Below are 21,277 nucleotides of genomic sequence, written 5' to 3'. Positions count from 1 at the left end.
CGCACGTGCATTCTGATCTCTGCACTGTAATGTGGGGCAGTAGCCTTCAGGTAGAACTTCTACAAGATTCTTGTGCAAACCAAGGGATTGATGTAGCCATTCATTGGCTCACTTATTCAACAAGTGTTTATGGACATCAAGCAGCAGCTGCTCTTCCAGACCGTGGGGTACGGTACTGAAGGGAAGGAGGCACTGCCCTCGTGGGGCTGGCGTTCTGCTTGCGGGAGGCCAGAGATGTGTCCTGTGGGGCTGAGTGCTCGAGAAAAGTGCAGCCTGGTGAAGAGGATGGATGGTAGGCAGGTGGGGCAGGGACTGTAGTTTGAATCCTGTGGTCAGAGAAGCCAGCACCTTGGCTGGCGTTTCCATCGCGTCTGCTCACAGAGGGGAGGGGGTCCTTAGCGCAGCTTCTAGGTGTTGCTCCTGAGGAAGGTGGGGCGGATAGAGGGTGGGGCAGCAGCCCTGTCCCTGGGGGGGTGGAGGAATGTGGCTTAAAGGGGCCCAGAGTCTCAGGTTCAGTGTTGGGCTGCTCCGCCATTCCATGATCAGACGGAATCACAGGCTCTGGGTGGCAGTGGGGACTGACTCCAAGGCCACCTTCCTTGACCAGATGAGCTCAGGGACCAGGGTTGGTTCAAGTCTTAACAGGGAGGAGCTGGATGATCCAGGCGGGGGGGCCAGCCCCGGGAGCTCACGTCTCACGCAGCGGGGGACCCAGATTGCTGCCCAGGCCTGAGGGGGGAGTGCAGGCCGCTGTGCGGAGTGAGGCTGCATGGGAGACAGACCTTCACCGCCATCCCAGGCAGGCAGGCTGCCCATGGGCCTCAGACTCAGCCCAGAGAAGCTGGATGGGGCTGTCCTGTTACTCATCTTTCCCTCTTCCCCAGGGTCTCCATGGAGAGCGAGGTGAAAAGGGAGCCCAAGGAGAAAAGGTATTTCCAATCTGCTTCAGTCAATCAGTGCAGTTTTCCATAGACAGTGTGAGTGTGCATGTGTGTGTGTGTGTGTGCGTGCGTGCGCACACTGGCAGGTGAAGCCCGGTGCAGAGGAGGCATTAGTCTCCCAGCCTTCTGAATGTAAGCTCTGGGCCCAGAAGGCTGTGGGCTTGGCACCTGCAGGGGCTGCAGTCCCCTTGCAGAGATAGGATTTCGGGTTTCCTGGCCAGGGAGGTTTTGAAAGAGCCTTTGGATCCGGACTTGGTTCCGGTTGCTGCCATGGACTCACATCTCCCTCGGCAAGTTGCACAAGTTCTCCACACCTCGATTACCTGACTCTCCCACGGAGGGAGGGAGCATGGTAACAACTGTGGCCTTGGGGACTCACGTTTAGCCTCATGCATCAAGTGGTGTGACCTGACCTCAGCTGAGACTCGTAAACGCATGTTGCCACCGAGGTGACGTGGTCAGGGCGGGCTGAGGCTGGCCGTGCCTTCGTAACGAGGCCTCCGGGTCATAAGTAATCCTCAGACCAGATCCTTCTATGGGTCCTAAGGCCGTAGAAGGCTCGGGGTTCTGCTGGGTGGGGGTGAGGACCGCATATCCCCCCTGACCTCGCCAGACAGCAGCTGGCGTCGAATTCTCAGGAATCCCAGGCCCATCTGTTCATGGGGCTCCTTCTGATCAAGAGCTAGAAATTGGCCATGTTCCAGACCCTTTTTCAGCAGCTACCCTGTTCCCATCTTCCTAGAGTACATGTTACTTCAGTTTTATAGGGAATGTCTAAATTATTAAGAAACTTAATTTTATTTCAGTATACTTGGAAAATAGGGAAAAAACAGCCTCTAATTCCACCATCCTGCTACAACTGCGGTGGCCACTTTGGCACGTTCCCTGTAGGACTTGTTCTTGTGTGTCCCGTGTCTTCCTATATAGCCACACGTGACATGTTCTGCTTTGCATCCGTCTTGTCTCTTGTTCCTGCGTGGAGCCTCTCCCCGCCATGCTGCTGTAGACTTTTATGATTTATCTTAAATGGCTGCACAGCATCCCATTGTGTGACTAGACTGTGATTTATGTGCCCTTTCCCCTATTATTAATCACTTAGGGCTGTTTCCAGTTTTTCATGATTAAAAACACTGCTTTGGTGACCATTTTTGCACCGATAGCTTTATTTATTTATTTTTCAAATTTAGGATGGTTTCCTTAGGCTGCCTCCCCAGAAGGCAGGCTCCAGTCAAAGGAAATGAATGTGTTGTGTGGCTCTGGAAGCACGTGGCCCTGTGGCTTCCCAGAAGGCTCCTCAGAAGGAAGGAGGGGGGAGAGGCTAGCATAGCGCCCCACCTCAGCTCCAAAGCACGGTTTCTGTCTGTGTGGATATTAGATTCTAATCACTGTAGCTTAAGAAGTGAAATACCTTACCCCGTGGTCGTTATGAGTTGCGTCTCTTGGTTCTTCCGGGAGGTGTCCCGTGGCTCCGTGTGTTTGCTTTCAGGTAGAGCGCCTCTCTGGCCCTCTGCTCCTTGCCTTTATAAGGGAGAGTCTTGAAAGTGACACTTGGGATAACTGAGGATCCAGGCCCAGGGCTTGGTGGGCAGCTCTGGTGCACGAGGGAACAAGGTGCTCATTTGAAAGCCCCCGTGGGAGCAGGCAGGGTTTGGGGAATGGACCTGGCGGTAGGGCTGAGCTCCAGACCAGCAAGAGGGACCCTGAGACTCCGTGGCCAAAGTGCGTGCGTGGCCGGCTCACCAGTGATTCCGGCCAAAGGCCCAGGTGCGCGGACATCCCCCTGGCTGTCACGTGTGGGCACAATCAGAGACCCAGGCTCGTGCCCTGGCCTCCAGGCCTTCAGTGTCCCGCCAGCCGCTACTGAGTGCCCGGTGCCTCACGTCCTGCGCTGACGGTGGCAGCGCCAGTGGAGACTGAGGACAGGCCCTGCTTTCGAGGCCCCAGGAGTTCAGTGGGCCACACGGATTCACAGGGTAAGCTCACTTCGTGGTCCTGTGAGGTGCGCAGTGCCCAGTGTACAGCCTGGAGCGTGGATAGCCCTCCGTAGGCCTTGGCCAGACCAGTCAGTGAATAGCAGGTGAGTCCTGTGTCCTCAGACCAGATCCCCCTCGTAAGAAGGATAACCGGTGAATCGAAGGTGTGGGAACCGAAGCAAAGGACAGTAGCGTGGACACGGCTGGGTCGTGTAAGGACAGGAGGTGGATGCAGCCCCCCAGTAGCTCCGGGACCTTGGCCATCAGATCCAGGTGCGGTACTGACACAGCACTGCAGGGCGCACACACCCAACGCTTGATCCCCTGGGAAGGGCTCCCCACACAGAGGGGTCAAGGCTGTGGCTTTGCCACTTGTCTGAGACCCGGGGTTGGGCCAAGCCTGCAGTCACGGCATTTGAGGACCCACGGGCAGGAGCTCGTGAGGGTTCCCCGCCCACAGAGGACTCTGCTTTGCTTCATGTGGGGACCACGTGGCACCAAACACCCGGGGGTCCGGGAGATGTGGGCTCAAGCCGCGCAGCACTGATCCGGAGTGTGCAAAAGGAAGTTAGGAAAGGAAAGAAGCCTCCTTACTGAGCCTCAGTGCCCTGCATTGTAAAATCGCGGGTGGGATCTGGATTGAGCCAGAAGCCGGTGAGGTGCCTTTCCCAGCCCTTGTCCATCATCTGGTTCACACGTGGTGCCTGGGGTTTCTGGACGCACCTCTCACAAGTGTCTTCTGCCTCATGAAAGAATATGGAAGGAATCCTCCCCGTTGAAGCTATGTTTTAAGTGCTTTTTTTTTTTTTTTAATGTGCTAGAAAGGACCCAAAAAAGTAAAAGCATAACTTCAGTCCTTAAGAAGCCTGCAGTCTGACTGGGAGCATGTGAAAAGTTAAGTTGATTCATCCATTTGTTTCTTCATCCATTCATTCCCCAGTCATGTACCCATCCCCCAGCACCCAGCTACAAATACTTTAAATATTTGTGTGACCTCCTTCAACTCTCTGCTCAAGTGCCACTTCCTCAGAAGTCTTCCTCGGTCCCCAGGCCTGTCCCAGAGCTTACCCCTGGAGCCCCTGTGGTTGTCACCCTCATGGGTCACGTGTATCACATTTGTTTGCCTTTCACCCCCTACCCCACACATACTGGCAACTTGAGCACACCGCTCACACCCTGGTCACCTTATACACCTCTGGGGCCTCACGGAGCACCTGGCCAGGCCTCATCTGCCGATGCGCTGGGCACCAGGTGAGGAGTGATGCAGGAGCCAAGATCAGACTCAGATTACTGAGGACCTTCAGTGACAGGTGTGTAAACTTGGGCTTTTTTAGAGATGCGTAAGATGGATTTAGAAGATGCATCTTAGCACTTAGGCTTAGGTGAAGCCTCCGGAGTGGATGAAATGGTGAACAGGAAGCTGCATGGACCACGTCATGGAAGCCAGGAAATGTCACCGACAGAAAGCAGAGCAGGAGCACTGCACCGTCCGAAAGATGGTCTCCTGAGCTCCCTGGTTGCAGCAGTTTAAGCTGAGCTTCTGGGGAATTTGCATTTCCCGGGGTTTCAGCCGAGACTGAAGTACAGAGCTGAGGACTCTTCGCGGGCCTAGGGGGAGCCAGCTCTGCCCCAGAGGAGCTGGGCCGGCCACTTGATGTACCAGAGCCTCAGGTTCTCATCTGCGGAATGGAAACATGCACAGCCTCCCTGAATCTTGTTGGAACCTTGGATGAGACCACAGAATCAAAGTGTCCAGCACATAACTGACACATCCACAAACATTCGTGTCCTTTCCCACCTGTGTTTCAGGGGAAAACTTAGTCTGTACACTCAGTGCTTTGTTCTTCCCAAAGTTCTGTTTTGAAGTAACAGCCTTTTCCCATATAATGCTGGGTGGCTTGTCCATTAAGCTTTTGGAGTCTTAAGACTTTTTTTCCAGCCAAGAAACGCTGCATTCCTGTCAAAATTCTAAATGATCAGATCTGGAAAGGACCGTAGATAACCCTGGAGATCTCCCGTTATTGTCCAGAGGGGGAAACTGAGCCCAGAGGCGATGTGTTTCCTGATGCAGCCCGTTATAAGGAGAGCAGGTGCTGGAAATGTCTCACTCTCAATCCGGGCTTTCCCCGCAGGACACATGGGGCTGAGCAGTCGACATTCCCAGGGGACTGTTTCTTCAGACTGGCCACAGCCCTGCCCCCTGCAGGCGCCACCTTGCAGGGAAGCTCGGGAAGTGGGGGCCCACCTGCAGGGGAGCCCCAGGAGAGGAAGTCCAGCTGGTGACCCATCAGCCTCAGTCTCCCCAGGCTGCACCAGGCAGCAGCAGCATGGCATAGAGGAAGCCCCACACAGTGATTCTAGAGCCAGCCTTCGTGCGTTTTCAATCCTAGTTCTGGGGTCTGCAAGCAGTGTGACCTTTGGAGAGTTTAGTTAACCTCTGAGTCTCAGGTTTCCTCAGTACTGAGAGTAACTATCTATTGTGTAAGGCTCCCATGAGGATTAAATGAGTTAGTATCTGTAAAAGGCTTAGAGCAGTGCCGGGCAGCATATGCCATATTTATGGAGGGTGGGGAGTCAGAGAGAGAGAGGTGGAGAGAGAGAGAGAGAGTATAGAAACAGCAGGACAGAGAAAGATGGGGGCGTGCATAACCTGAGCCCTGCGAGCTCAGCTTTGGGTCTGAGCCCCGGCTCCCTTGCCGACTTTTCTTGGTGACCCTGGGGAGAGCTGGTTCCTTCTCTGCACCTCCGTTTCCCCATCTGTCAAACAAGAAGCCTGGGCTGCATGATCTCTCAGGCTCCTCTCCAGTTCTTATATCTGATGAGTACTTAAAACAGCTTATTTTCTCGAGAACCTCTCAGATTTCTTAAATCAGCAAGAAGGAAGTTTCCATTTCGCCTTGAGACAGCCGCATCCCGCTGCCTGGCTTGGCCAGACGTGGAGCTGAGCCAGAGAGAGCCAGTGGCCACGCATCACCACCTCCGTCAGCCACGTGGCAGGGCCTTCTCTGGGAGGTGGGGGCCGGGAGTTAGCCCTTGCTTCAGGCATCTTCCAGAAGGTGCCTTGCAGGCGCAGCGAGGTGTGGAGGCTCTGTAGGCACAAGGACCTCCTAGTGATTGAGGGACAGTGAGGCCCGAATGGGTCATCCAGGGGCTTTTGGGCTCGGGACAGTTGGCAGATGGTGCAGTGTATCTAGTTAGTCACAAAGACAGGAGTCCACTCCCTAGGGGCCAGTAGTTGGGTGCGGCGGCCCCAGCTCTTCTGTCTGGAAAACCGTGCTTCCTACACAACTTCGGGTGGGTGTGGCAGTCAAGCTCCTGAGGCCCCAGGGAGGACGTTCCAGGGGTCCTGCCTGCCCTGGTTTGGGACTAGGGAAGCCCAGGCCTTGGGGGCTGGAGTGAAGCGGTCAGAGCAGCAGCTTTGGAATCAGCAGGCCCGGAGTCTTACCCTGGCCCTGCCCTTGTCAGCTCTGGGGCCTCACAGCAGCTTCTGGCCTCTCTGACCTATGTCCTTACCTAACGTTTAGAGGTAACACCATCTGTCTCAGGAAGTGACCCCGAGGATCCGATGAAATTAGTTGTGGAAGCAGCTACAGGACTTGGCACCCGGTAGGCACCCCCTGAACGTTTAACGAAAGGGAGTGGGAGTTTTGAAGGGACTGTGGCCATGGTGCATCCCGCCCACACCAGCCCCCGACTCTGTCTTACGATGAGTTGTCCGTAAGACCATGGCCTTCAATCCACGTGGCTCTGGAAGGGCTGGCAGCGTTGCCCACCAGGTGTTACTGGGATGAGTATTTGTTGACTTTCTCCTGTGTGCTGGGTGCGTGTGGTTAAATCTTCATGGAGCAAGTGCCCAGTGGAAGAAGCACATCACACCCCCCCTCCCGCATTACACGTGCAGAGGGACACGGAGATTTCAGGGTCCTCAGGCCTAGGCAGCCTAGATGGCAGGGGCTGTGGGCGGGTTTTGTGCTTTAAGCGGGTTGCGTGTGCCCTCTGCTGTTGGAGACCTAGAACAGCAAGTGGACCTGGCCTGGGGGAGCCCCCCTCACGCTGGGGGAGCCGCCCCCCGACCCCCTGCCTTCACTGCAAGCCCCCAGGATTCAGACAGTGAATACCAGATCTTCCCCTCTTGAGCTGTGTGAGCCAGGATGGCACACTTAATCTCTGAGACTCAGTTTCCTTTATTGAAAGCAGGGACAGTGTGTCATAGGATTGATGTGAATTTTAAATGAGATAGTGTGTGTTCAGCTCCTGGTACCCAGAAGAGGCTGCAGACACGGATTGAGTCTGCTTTGATTTGCATATTCCAGGCTTCCGGTGGGCCATGCTCGCGCTAGTTTGAATGCTGACCCCGTTCTTCCCTGTGACTTCCGCCCCACCTCCTGTCCCAGCGGGGCTCGGGAGGTGTCGCAGTTAAAGACCCGCTCTCGGAACGCCGTCTTCTGTCTTCTGGCGCTGTCCCTGTCCACATCTCTCTGCCTCTTTGTCCCTGTCTCTGCTGTCCCTCGGCTCACCTCTGTCCCTCATCCATCCTCTCCTGCTCATTCCCTGCCTCTCATCCCCTGGTCCTGGAGGCACACACCTATCAGCACCCCAGTCGCATCCCTCCTGCCCCACTCTATGTGTGCTGACCAGGGAGAGAGACCGTTGATGCCATGTCCAGCGAGCCCGAGCCCTGCACCCTGCAGCTGTCCTGAGTGGCAGCTGGGAGAAGTCTTGCTTCCACTGACCTTGATGAGTAAGTGCACGGCTGTTAAGAAATAGGGACTTGGGGGCTTCCCTGGTGGTGCAGTGGTTGAGAGTCTGCCTGCCGATGCAGGGGACACGGGTTCGTGCCCCAGTCCGGGAAGATCCCACATGCCGCGGAGCGGCTGGGCCCGTGAGCCATGGCCGCTGAGCCTGCACGTCCGGATTCTGTGCTCCAAAACGGGAGAGGCCACAACAGTGACAGGCCCACGTACCGCAAAAAAATAAATAACTAAATAAAAGGGAAAAAAAGAAAGAAATAGGGACTTGGGCTGTGAGGTAGGACTTGTGAAACAGTGCCTGGTCAACACTCCTTCCTTTGCTGAGCCCTGTGGAAGTGCCCCGGGGGACATTCAGTAGACTGGCCTGCCACGAGGGGAGCTCTGGAATGGAAGTCAGGAGGCCTTGACTTCAGTCCCGGCTCCATCGCTAAGTTTCTGTGTGACCTTGGACAAGCTATACCTCCTAAGGTTGTCAGTTTCCTCACCTGTAAAATGCGGGGTTGGCGTTCTTGCCAGATCAACTGCTCTGGGAATCAATGGAAGAGATGCTTGTGGTCCTCGAGGGGCCTCTGCTCAGACCCCACGGGGTGGTAGACGTAGAAGACTGAGGGTCAGGAGAATCCAGGTTCTGGTGCCAGTGCAGCCACACCTCGCTGGGGTAAGTGGCTTACATCAGGGCCTCCATTTCCTCATCAGGGTCATCCTCAGACCTGCCAACCCCATAGCGTCAGAGGAAACGAAGATGCAGTAGCACACGTGGAGTCACTGGCAGAGAGAGAAACTGCAGGCAGCTTTCCTGTCTGTTCCCCCCGAGCTTCATGGGATGGAAAGACTTTAGAAGAGTTAATACACGAGGCCTGAAAACAGAGACGTGTACGTCATGGCTCCAGGAAAGCTAGGAAATAATACGTGGTTACGTGTACATGGATGCAAAGTGGAGGGAAACTACAGTGCAGCCTGCAGAACGGGGAGAGGTGCTGGAACAATCCCAAGTCTAAGTCAGTGGATTTGGGGCGTCAAGGGATCCGGGGACAGTTGTCGGTGATTAACCGAGGCCCCGCACTTAGAGCAGCAGAGTTGGGCATCTCCTCCCCTGACCTCTGTTTGAACTGTCCAGTGGAAAGCATCAGTTTTTGCCCCCAGATTGAGAGAAAGAAGGCGCCCCCCCCCTTACCCTGCAGTCACCAGGGGTGGGCTGGGTATATAGTCAGCATCCGCAGGCAGGCACCCAGGGATAGCAGAGCAAAGATGAGCAGAGAACCAAGAATCTTCAGTTATTCAAAGGAAAACAACATCCTGAAAGACATGCCAACTTAAAACAACAAAGAAGGGGGGCCTCCCTGCTGGCGCAGTGGTTGAGAGTCCGCCTGCCGATGCAGGGGACGCGGGTTCGTGCCCCGGTCCGGGAGGATCCCGCGTGCCGCGGAGCGGCTGGGCCCGTGAGCCATGGCCGCTGAGCCTGCGCGTCCGGAGCCTGTGCTCCGCAACGGGAGAGGCCACAGCAGTGAGAGGCCCACATACCACAAAAAAAAAAAAAAAAAAAAGGAAAGAACTTAAGAAATAAAGTTATAGGGAAGTAGAAGGAGAGCTCAGAATCCTTCCCTTGTGCAGTGCTGCAGTCATTCAGTTGTGTCAGCTGAGGCCACACTGTGCATCTCCAGCTGGGCTCCGGGGACACAATAATGAAAAGAGTGAACCCAGCCCGTGTCCTCCTGGGGGAGGGGAGAGAACGGAGGTCACGTGGAGAATAAATGCGAATTGGATTAAGAGCTGTGAGGGAGACACATATGAGACCATGCTGGGGAAGAACAGGACACGGAATCCGGACTAAAAGGCCAAAGAGGTGACATTTACATGAGCCCTGAGGGCACCAAGGAGCAGCAGGGAGAACGGCAAGCATGGCCCTTGGAAACGAGAGAAGTTGCTGTAATGGTGGCACTCCAGGAAGGAACCTGGGCTGCTGGAAGCTGTGCCATAGGCTGTTGATACCAGCATGAACCCACCCTTTGGAGTGATCTCTCTCCATCAACCGAGCTCTTAGGGCCCAGCTGGGAGAAGGACACCAGCAAGGAACACTGGACCCGGGGAGTCAGCCATGAGGGGAACACACCAGCATCACGGGCATGGCTTGGAGGAGAACACTGGTATTTATCCACTGGCTGTCATAAGCAGGTGTTTTAGATAAGTCACCTCATTCCTTAGTCATCCGTATCTTTCAAAGAAGGGATAATTTTCATCCCCAGGAAACACAGTCAACAGAAACATCTCAGAGAGGTGAAGCAACCTGCCCAAGATTCCAGAGCTAATAAGAGATTCACACCTGTGTGAACATAAGCTGATGGGTGGAGGTTGTGTGGATGGTAGCTCACTGTGATCCAGCAAATAACTCTTATATACATACTTCCTGGATGGGTGAATGATGTGTTAAATGTGTCCACAGTTGTAAGAGCTGCATTACAAGCCCCGTGCATTTATTACTATTTTTGACCCCCATGTAGACCCATGAGATAAGGAGTCTGTGTGGTTCAAAGAGGCTGTGTGGTCTTCACTTGGTCACAGGCTTAGATGAGAAGCAGAGATAGGAATGTGGTTTCCCTGACCTTTAACTTATGCTCCTTGACCCCCAATACACATAAACTCTAGGCTGCTGTGTGTGTGTGTTTGGCTGTCCTGGTGCCTCGTGGAGAACAGGGCATGCTCGGGAACTAAGGGCCTTTACTTGCCTTTCCTTTGTTATGACACTGACCCTGGGGATGTCCCTCTGTTCTTAATTTCTTCTCTTTCCTTCTTTTGCCAGGGGGAGAGAGGCCTGGATGGATTCCCCGGGAAGCACGGGGACACTGGAGCGCAGGTAGGCAGGCATTGGCTCCGGGGGCCGGACGGGCCTGGGGCCTGTGCAGAGCTCGTAGGGCCTGGGGGCTGTGGCCTTTGTCCTGCTCGGCTGGGGTTTCTAGGAGGGTTAGCGACCAGCCCCCAGCTTACGGCCACACGTGGACTCCTCCATGCCAGAGCGGAGGGATTCCAGAGAACACACCATGTTAAATCCATTCTCACCTCAGCAGTACGACACGTGATCATTAACGTAAAGGCCTTGGGCGACACGCACGTGTTCAAAGTGCTGTATTCAGTGCAGTCCTGTCCCCGAGGGTAAAAGATTACGAACAGCCCTAATGCTCATCAGTAGATACAGGAGAATAATATAAAATTAATGTGGAAATTAATAGAGCTTCTAATGTCCTGATACGATATTCTCTGAGATACACTGGTAAGTGGAAAATAAAGGCAAGTGTAGGATGGTGTGGGAAGATGCATCTGTGAGTCCAAAGGGGACCACATGGAGGTGGCATTGGGTTAGTTGAGGAAGAACCTTCTAGCAATAAGTGCAGTCTGGGAAGCCTTGTCAGAGGGGACCGGTGCCTTCTGGGGAAAGGCAGGTACAGATTTGGAGGTGCAGCGCCCTCAGCCTCTTCCTCCTCCACTGCTGCCCCTGACGGCTTTCCTTGCCTTCTTTCCTCCAGGGAAGACCCGGCCCTCCTGGCGTGCCAGGGCCCCAGGGAGAAAAGGTAAGCCAGGCCCTGGGGTGACAGATGGCTCTTGACAAGCAGGTGTGTGAGCTGAACAAATCAGGGCCTGGGGTGTGTGCGTTGGAGGGCCCAGGCTGGAGTTCTGGGAACAAAGTGCAGACAAAGGTGGTGAGTCAGGCATTAGAACTCAGCCTACAAGAAATTTCTGGTTATCGTATTTAAACATTTTTTTCTACTTTTAGGAATAAAAATCTATTTAAAAAACAAACGAAAATCCCTATTATATAACATCCGGACATATTAAAACATTGTGCTGCCCTTAAATGGCTTTTTGGACTAACGCAGAATATGAATAAATGCACAAGAAAACCTCACAGACGCCTTTTCCTCTTTCTCCTTTTCTCCTTCTCTCTCCTCTGCAACATTTAGTTGTTGTTGTTGTTTTTTAACCAGAATTATACTCCTGAAACTGTGCTAGATATTTCATAAATAAAATAAGGTTTTATCTCATCCTGCTGGTCATCTATTTTAGAACAGTTTCACAACAAGGCTTAACTCACTGAATTTGCTGCTTAGGATTTCTTTATCTCAACAGAAAGAACTGCATGTAAAATTTCTTTGTAAACTGTGAAGTGCGGTGAAACTGTATGAAGATAATAACCTTCCCAGGCATTCAGGGTCACAGAGGGAAACTAAGAAGGTGTGCTGTGTTCTGGATTATAGTGGGAGGAGTGGTGAAATAGAGCCCTGCATTTGAGTACAAGAGAAAGATTTTCTTCCAGATCTTAGGCCCTTAGGAGATACATCAGACTTTGGGTCTGAGAGCAGCTAGGAGAGAGGTGGCGGGGGAGCAGGAGAAATCCAGCTAAACCAAGGAGAGTGAGACCAGGGATGCTGCACTTCTCAGCGTCACACTGCAGGGTTCAGGTGAAGGTCGCTGCCCAATCCAGAGGAGTTCTCGGCACATGCTGAAAATAAAGGGAAAGAAAAAGGCTGCTCTGACTCTTTACCGAGGCAGACAGGGTATAGTTATAAATAAATAAAATGATATACAAGCTAAAAAAGCCTCTGTTTAGGAAAGGTGGCTGGAGAATATTGATCTCTTCCAAACTTGCTCACTTGGGCTTCAATTCTAGCTGAGTTAATTATTCTCTCTCAAAGTATTTTTAGAGTTGAGATTTACATTGTTATGTTATCCTAGTGTCAGGGTTTTAATGAATTCTTGCAGTTCCTTGACAGGGGATGCTAAATCCTAAAATAAATAGTTTATTTCAAGTCCTGAAGAGGGAATGTGTCTTAAAGTTTGGATCTAGGTGACAACTCTTTCCCAGTACTGGGTGTGTGTGTGTGTGTGTGTGTGTGTGTGTGTGTGTGTTATAAATTCCAGCCTTCCACTTGATTATAGAGGTCTTTGGCCCCTCCTGTTTGGTAAGCAGCTGAGTTGTACATTGCTTATTATGATGAATGCAGCAGAAATGGGAAGACACGGTCAAGAGTCATGGTATGATATGGGGCATTCATTGGAAGAGTCGAGAAACCAGTGGTTCTCAGGTGACAGAATGTGTCTCAGCTCATTCTGAGAGAACATCACTGGGACAAATCTTAGCTGCTTTACAATTTGAGAAAGTCATTGGAACCGTAGAGCTGATCTTTTAACCCCCCTAACTTTACAGATGAGAAAACAGAGGCCCAGAGAAGTAGGGTGTCTTGTTCAAGACGCCACAGTGGCTCCAGACCGAGGTGTATAGACCTGCCTGCCCGTACGATGATGCACCACAGACCTCAGTATCAGGGCATGCTCTGCCTACTCTGTATTAAGAGTTTTAATGGATTGACTCCATGGTTATATTAGTTATCTTCTGCCGCATAACAAATCATCCTGAACCTGAGAAGTGTGGTCTCACCCAGTTTCTGAGGGCCAGGAATCCAGGAGCGGCATGGCTGGGCTACTGTGGCTCAGGGTCTCCCACGAGGCCAAGCTGTCGCCAGGGTGTAGTTATGTCATCTGAAGAATCCACTTCCAAGCTCACTCACGGGGTGGTTGGAAGCCTCAGCTCCTTGGTGGCCATTGGCCTCATTACACGGTCCTCTCCCTAGGGCTGCTCCCAGAAATGGAAATCACTTCCCTAGAGTGCGTTGTGAGCGCTCTGAGACTGGGGCTTGGCAGGGGGAATCCACAGTCATGTGTTATAACCTCATCCTGCAACAGTACCTGTGACTTTTGCTGTGTGTTACTGGCCACATAGATGAGCAGTGGTACAGCGTGGTCCTACACAGGATGTGAATCCCAGGAGGCAGGGGCCATCTTGGAGGCTGACTTCCCCGAGGGATAAAATAGATCTTTGAAAAACATGACACCCACGTAGTGGAAAGAAAGTGATTCAAGGACAGACTAGCTTTTTTGACCTTGAACATCTCTGTGCTTCAGTGTCCTCATCTCTGAGGTAGGGTAGTACCTGAGAGGAAAAGATTTACTTCATGTCAAGTCCTTGGAACAAGGCCAGGCATTTAAAAAGGATCCTATATCTATTAGCCATACATACACAATTCTTATGGATGGAATATAGGATCTTAGTTTTCCTTAATAATGGTTGAATACATTTGATCTCATAGTCTGTAACATTACCTATGCAAGTGAGAAAACATGCGTTGATTAACTGATTTCATAACTATCGTTGAAATTCACTTTTGTGGTGTAATGATGATGAGAAATGCAACAATCAAGACAATAAAAATAAATGTAATAATGAGGCAGGGTGTAAATAAAAGAAGAAAGATACAGTTATGAACCTCGAAAGATTCATTATTCAGCCACATAAAGCTCTCTCTCTCTCATATATAATATATATTTAAGTATATATTTTATATATATCAATACTTATATATATTATATTTTTGTACATTTAAGACAGCCGCACAAAAGTATTACAGTATAGTTCAGAATGTCTTCTAACAATCATATTAGCAAAATATTAATAAGGTTTGGGGAAGTGTAGGGGAAAAAAGACTTCTGCTTGGGAGAGTTGAAGAAGGCTCATGGGGGAATGGAGAAGACACAGCCGAGCTGGGTTCTGATTGCGTGCAGCTGGGCTTGCGTCCAGGCCATGGAAGTGCGTGGAGAGGATATAGGTAATAACGAGTGCCGTGTGTGAGCACGTGTGTGCACCCGTGTGTACGTGGGTGGTGGTGTCATGGAAGGGAAAGCGAGAACGGAAACACGTTTCTGAGGCAGGACTCGGTTATTGCGTGTGAGAAGCAGAAAGGCAGGTGCAGCAAGGAGATCGACACCCGTTAACTGTACTTGCCGCGCAACTCTGCTGTGTGGCTGAAAACTGCTCTAAAAATAGTCTGTTTTAAAAAGACATTCTTAATTGAGATTTTAGAAAAACACCTGATGCTATATAAAGACATGTGATTTTTTCCCAGTCTTAGAAAGCAGTGGGACCATCAGAATTGTGACTGCACCAGTCAGAGGAAACAGGTCCTGTCTATAAGATAGAACCTCAGATGCAATGAAGGGTGACAGACGTGCCCTGAGTCCTTCATTCTTACTCCTCGGCCTTAGGATTTAATAGATGCTTTCCTATTTATCCAGCAACTCATTTACTCTTTGCCAACTTATTAAACAGTAGTTTTTCAGAGCTTCCTGTGCTCCCTGAGCGAGCCCCTAGGGAAAATGCAGTCATATCTCCAAGCTACATGTGGGAACATTGGCTACAAGCACTGTCCTCGTTTTAGCTATAGGGCACTAGGGTAATAACAGTGAAGATTTTTCTGTCGACAGATATGCCCCATGTAGAACTAAGATGTAGCCCACACTCTGGAAAACCTGACCTAGCCGCAGCCATCAGAGCCTGGCGGTAAGGCAGATGGAGGCAGAAAACAAAACTGCTGTACATCATGATCTGGTGAAAATGGACAGGCCTCGTCACAGCCTCTGTGGTAGTTATTACTTGCTAAGTATTTACTGAGCGCTGACCATGTGCTGAACCTGTGACCGGTCACGGAGGACACACCATAGGGTGTAATCACTCTCTTGATGTGCGTAGTGCAGGGCCTGCTATGAGCAGGTGCTCACTGAATAGTGGAGCAAGGGATGCCTTGAGCAGGAAAGTGGTGGGAAAAGCGCCAGCCAGATCTAGGCACTGGGTACATAAGTGAGAGCAAGGCTCCTACAGTCTTGATGCAGAGACATGAACGAGACAGAACCCTTGAGATTGTTAAGTCAGTCAGCCCACGTGATGGCATGTGTGCTGGAGCACAGAGAAGGAGGTGGTCCTGAGGACTTGCCTAGGTAAGCAGGGGCCTTGGGGGTGTGGGAGTCCGCAGGAGGAGCAGGTGGCACAAAGTGGCCCCTGTTAATAGGACCGTCCCCAGGCCCATCCGTGTTCTGCAGACAGCATTATTTCATTCTCTTTATGGCCAAGTAATGTTCCATTGTATATATGTGCCACATCTTCCTTATCCGTTCATCTGTCGATGGACATTAGGATGCTTCCATGTCTTGGCTATTATAAATAGTGCTGCTATAAACATTGGGGTGCATGTATCTTTTTGGATTAGAGTTTTGTCTGGATATATACCCAGGAGTGGGATTGCTGGAGATTATCATATTAAGTGAAGTAAGTCAGAGAGAGAGACAGATATCATATGATACCACATATTTGTGGAATCTAAAAAAAAAGATACAAATGAACTTATTTACAAAACAGAAGTTGACTCACGGATACAGGAAACAAACTTATGGTTACCAAAGGGGAAAGGGGGGAGGGATAAAGTAGGAGTTTGGGCTTAACTGATACACACTACTATCTATAAAATAGGTAAACAACAGGGCCTACTGTATAGTACAGGGAACTATACTCAATGTCTTGTAATAACCCATAATGGAAAAGAATCTGAAAAAGAAAGTGTATATATATATATATATATATATATACGTACACACACGTGTATGTGTGTGTATGTATGTGTATGTATATGCACAAAGGGAACAAAGTACCCTCTGTTGGAACGTTTGTCATTTCTCCGCAGGGTGCCATGGGGCCTGCAGGACCTCCTGGGGTACCGGGCTCAGTGGTAAGTGATGCAGTCACCAGTGGTTGGAATCATGGACTCAGATACTGATAGGATTGTGTAGTTGGGAGAGTTGTTGCCTCTGAGAATGAGGCGGAACTGTTCTGATGACACGAGCTGGATACAAGGCTTTGCCCACTGAAAATGGGGTAAAATCAGAGACAAGTCAGAAATTGCTGCCTTCTGGCATGCCGTGTGCCTACGCGCCATGAAGTGGAGGGAGGGTGACTATTAAGAAAGTGCCACCGGCTTTGCTGACATCTGGTTTGTCCCTCAGGTGCAGAGAGAGGGCCTGAAGGGCGAGCAGGTAAGAGGGATGTGGGTCCTCTCATCGCGGGGCTTTAGGTGGTGGCAGAAATAGGAAGGCCACCGGCGTGGGGTGACACTGCTTGCTGAGCTCAGGTGGAGCCCTTCAGAGACAGGTCAAGTTGACTCTGCCAAGAATGCAGATTCCCACCCTGTGTCTCCGGGTCCCCTTGGGGAACTTGGGAAGAAAACTCCGAGTCAGCAAAGGGTCATGGGTGGTGGCCCGGGGCATAACGAGGGGGAGTCATGGCTAATTCTAGTTTGACTTGTGTTACCAGGGAGCCCCGGGACCACGAGGTCACCAGGGCCCTCCTGGGCCACCAGGCGCTCCGGTAAGTCATCCCTCCCCAGCCCGGGGTCCACACCTCTAGGTCTGGAAAATCATAGCCGTTCTCGCCTCTGAGCTCTGCGTTATTTCAGAAGCTCATCCCATCGCCCTGAGTGATAGGGGTTGTTGTCAGCATCTAGCACGGGAGGAAACTGGGCCTTGAAGACTGAAATCACTGGGCACGGATCATGCAGTTAGCAAGTGTGGAACTGGACTTGAAGCCCAGGCAGCCTGCCTTCAGAGCCCCCAGTCCCAAACATGCCAGGATTGGGGTTTCTGGTGTTCAGTCTGCTGTTTCAGTTTCCTTTCAGATAAAATGGAATAAAAACATTGGACACTTCAACGCCAGTTGAATCATTTCCAGTGCACATTTGCTTTTCGCATGTTTCTGATTAATACTGACTTTGCAGTGGTTTGGAACACTTCAGCCTTTGGTTTCTCCCTCTGTTAAGAATTTAATGATATGTAAATAACCATTTGGGAAGAGGCCATTCAAAGGGACTCTGTGATCATTTTTGATGTGAGTTCAGATACTAAGGATAATTAATAAGAATACAGTAAATTCCACAGGTCAGTGATGGGACCTTCCTCCTCCTGGTAACATGCTGTTGCTTCTTTCAAGTACCTGTTTTACTGAAGGAAATAAAACAACTCTTATCTTGAAATGTCCATAAATCAGATTTATAATAAATCAGATTTATAATTGGATTTATAATAAGGCCCATTCCTCATTAGGATAAATGTATATGTTTTTGCTGGGACAAAACTAGAAGAAACTTAGAAGATGTTTTTAATTCCAGTATAATTAGAACAATTTCATATCAAAAAGTTCAGGTCAGAAAAGCTCCCTTCTGTCTCTATAACCTTAGATACCTTGCTTAACCTTTCCAAGGCTTGGTTTCCAGAGCTCTCCACCATTGTTATAACTGTTGAGAGATATAAAGTAGATAATGCAGGTAATGCAGTATGCTGTATGCTGTCTGTGCATATAGGCACATATATTTCAGATCATAATTGGCAAGTACTGACCATCTGTACTGTAGTATATTTTACATGCAGACATATGCATATTAAGTTTGCAAGGGTGAAGTAATTTTTCTACTTTTACCAATGAAGACATTGGTACAGAGATACTGAGTAGCTTGCACAAAGTTATACAGCTAAGAAGCAAAACTGAGCTTTGAACCCAGATCTGTCTGACAGACTGGTCCATGCTCTTTTCATTCCTGAGTGCACAGTGCAGCAATATCTCCTCTGAGATGCACAAAGGAGAGAATTACTTAACTTAGTGGCTTCCACTAAGGGATAAGAAGCTAAGAGTGCTCAGCCCTGCTTAATTCATGAGGCAGCCTTCTTGATCTCTCACTCTGGGATCTGGGATGTAATAATGGGCAGTCCTTCCCCCTCATGTAAACTCTGTTATGGTAACTGAGGGAGGGAGAGAAGGAAGAAACATCAAACACTTGTGGTCGCGTACTTTATTTTATATCAATCGAAATATTAAGGCTGGAGATACAGGGATGAAAGCACGTGGACTGATCCATGTGAAAGGAGTGTGAAAAATAATTGTGAGTAAACACTTGCAATCTCTAGATGATTAATGAGAATTCTCTGCATGTGTCATTCCTGTGACCCATTGTATAGGACAAGGAGAGGGTCCTGAACCCTCAGCACTTGCAAACACCAGAATACCTCAACCCTGCAGCCCAGTGGAGCTGTCCAGGGTTCTGAAGAGGTCCTCTGGGCTAGATACTCTTGACAGAATGGGATTGAGTACAATGCATGGTGTTGGTGATGAAATTCGCTTGGAAGGAGTTCAGAAACCCAACAGCCTACCTAAAGACCTTGTGAAAAGTGGGGAGCAGTGATGAGAGATCAGGAATGTGAGGTTCTTAAGGCCACAGCCAATATCTCTCCTGTCTCTAAATCCACATGTTTATCACATGGTGGGAACGTAATACAGGCTTATGAAGGAGGGACCCCCATGACAGATATTCAAGAGGGACATCAGAATGGGACCTGATTGCAATCTGAGCTCATAAGGAGCAATGTGGCCGTGGAAGGCACTTGGGGTTAGGAGCCAGAGCATCTGGTTTCATATCCCAATTCATCCACCAAGTAGCTTTGGGTTTTTGAACTCTACCCCTCTTATCCTCTCCTGCTTTCCTAAGTTGGAAATCATTGTCAGCGACATCATTTCCTACATAAATGTACTGTGAGGGTTTAATGAGTTAATGTAGGAAGCACTGTTCCGTGAAGCCTTATTAAGCCCAATCCTGATATCAATTGTTATTTCTGTCTTTTTTGAATCCCCAGCAGCACGTAGCCCAGCACCTTCCTCAGAGCAGTTGCTCCCTAAATATTCTTTGGATTGAATCAGATCGAGAACCTTGGCTTCAGTGACTTCTGTTGAGAATGGAAAATTTTGAGTTTGTGTTTAGCAATCCCAGAAAGAGGAAAATGTATCCCATTCTCTAAATATAAACAGTGTGCGTGCGGCATTCTCCATCCTTGTTGAGGAGGCTTGCATCTTTGATTCTTTCCCCAAGATGAAGCAGGTTCTGGTAGTTTTAGCAATGTTTGGTGGAGTGTAATGAAGAAGGGCCAGCTGGGCAGACCAAATGCGAGACAACTGTTGATGCTTAAAGAAAACTCACTTCTGCAGGGTCTTCCTTCCCTTGACGTGTGCCCCGAGCTCACTGCAGTAATCCTTGTGAGGAAGGGAGATTTAAATCTTTAATTACTACAGTCTGCACATTCATGTATTCATTTTTATGGTGTTATTAAGGGAAAAGACCTTAGACCTAAATACAACTCCATCACTTAATAGTTATGCAAAATGTGGCTGTAGTAGCTGTTTGCATGATAATCATATTATTGAAGGTGAGGAAACTGAAGCACAGAGAGGGAATTTCTGGCCCACATTCACCCGTAAAGTTGGTGATAAGAGTCACAGTTAGAGCTGAAGTTTGCATTTTCCCATTCACATTTCATGCCGTATTCTAGGTGACCTCATTATACATTTGGGTATAAAGCAGGGTGCTGTCAGGAGGTGCTTTGTCAGGGCTTTTGTACCCATTCTTCGTGTGGTCCTCACAGCCACTCGGTAGGAAAGTTTATTGTCCTCACGTTGGAGATGAGCTAACTGAGGTCCACAGATGCCCAGTGACTTGTCTGAGGTCAGGCAGCAGGTACCTAGTGAGGCGTTAGGGGCAGGATTTTACTTAGGTCAGCATGACCTCTTTCTGCACCAGTTGGCTTTTTGTTTTTTTTGCTTTGTGGAAATTGCTCTTTCTCAGATGATTTCATTTATTTATCCAGACTGTCATTTTGCATATCGCAGTTGATGGAGAGTCAGATAACCCAAGCCAGTTCGTGCCGAACCAGCAAGATACAGGGGCAGAGGCACCAGGCTTAGAGCTAAAGACGCTTGGATTCCAGGCACCTCTTTTGTGTGCACTTTTTACAAAGCACTGATGCGAGACCTGTGGTCCTTATTGTACTCACCTTTAAAGTGTGAATGATGGTGCCTACAGCTTGGTTGTTAATCACACTTAATTACATCAGATAGGTGCACGTATTTTAAGTGTAGATTTGAGGGAATAGGATGTTTTTTTCCCTTCTAACCTCCCAGTTTCCCCACTGGAATGGGATGGTATTGTCCTATCCAATGAGAGTGACAGGGCGAAGTATATCCTGTGGTCTTTACTCAGTATTTACCATGGTCTATCTCTCTTGTTTTTTCCCCTTTCTCCTCCTTCTAAAGGGTCTGATGGGTCCCGAAGGCAAGGATGGACCTCCTGGTTTGCAAGGTCTCCGAGTAAGTAAACTGTCTTTCCTTTCTGGTGCCCCAACTCAGCCACACTGCCCCCACCCCCCATTTTAGCTGCTCAGACAGAGGAGATGACCCCAGTCTTGGGAGCTTGGGATGAATATTGGAAGCAGATTGAAGGGTTAGATTGAGTTTATCAACAATGGTTGAGGATGGGCTATGTGTTCAGCCTTGAGCTGGGTCCTGGGTCATCTCATTCAGATGAGTCTGTGGTCTGCCATGAGTCCTGTATATAGAAACTCACATCCCTGTGTGATCAGAGCCCCAGAAGGACGCCCAGTACTGAGAGAACACAAGGAAGGGGCAACTGACCCAACCTGGGGGCCAGCCAGGGCTTCCTGAAAGTGGTAATGTTTGAGCTAAGTCTTAAGGAAAGAATAAGAAAAAATAGCAGTGAAAGAAGAGAGGTCTGCCCGTAGGCTGTTAGCTACTCCAATCTAAACATCTACCTTATTTTTGAATACCATATCATAATTTCTTACGGTATTTCATTTCATTTAGCCCTTGTCTTTTTATCCAAACGGTGCACACCTTATGGGTTTGAAT

General features: G+C 49.8%; 1 protein-coding gene across 1 annotated transcript in view; it reads left to right on the top strand.

The window, feature by feature from the left end:
- The window catches only part of COL22A1 (collagen type XXII alpha 1 chain), a gene marked incomplete at both ends in the record, with an annotated part of 241,676 nt that overhangs the window by 89,040 nt on the left and 131,359 nt on the right, over nucleotides 1-21,277 (top strand). The window contains 7 exons of the mRNA XM_081258732.1: nucleotides 885-929; nucleotides 10,463-10,516; nucleotides 11,184-11,228; nucleotides 16,224-16,268; nucleotides 16,543-16,572; nucleotides 16,850-16,903; nucleotides 20,666-20,719. Coding sequence (XP_081114858.1) covers nucleotides 885-929; nucleotides 10,463-10,516; nucleotides 11,184-11,228; nucleotides 16,224-16,268; nucleotides 16,543-16,572; nucleotides 16,850-16,903; nucleotides 20,666-20,719 — 327 coding nt within the window. The remainder of the gene's footprint in view (nucleotides 1-884; nucleotides 930-10,462; nucleotides 10,517-11,183; nucleotides 11,229-16,223; nucleotides 16,269-16,542; nucleotides 16,573-16,849; nucleotides 16,904-20,665; nucleotides 20,720-21,277) is intronic.

This window comes from Mesoplodon bidens (genome assembly GCF_964165515.1).
Source record: "Mesoplodon bidens genome assembly, chromosome: 16".
NCBI lineage: Eukaryota > Metazoa > Chordata > Mammalia > Artiodactyla > Ziphiidae > Mesoplodon > Mesoplodon bidens.
The sequence above is the reverse complement of the archived record's forward strand: the minus strand, read 5'-3'. Positions and strand labels throughout refer to the sequence as shown.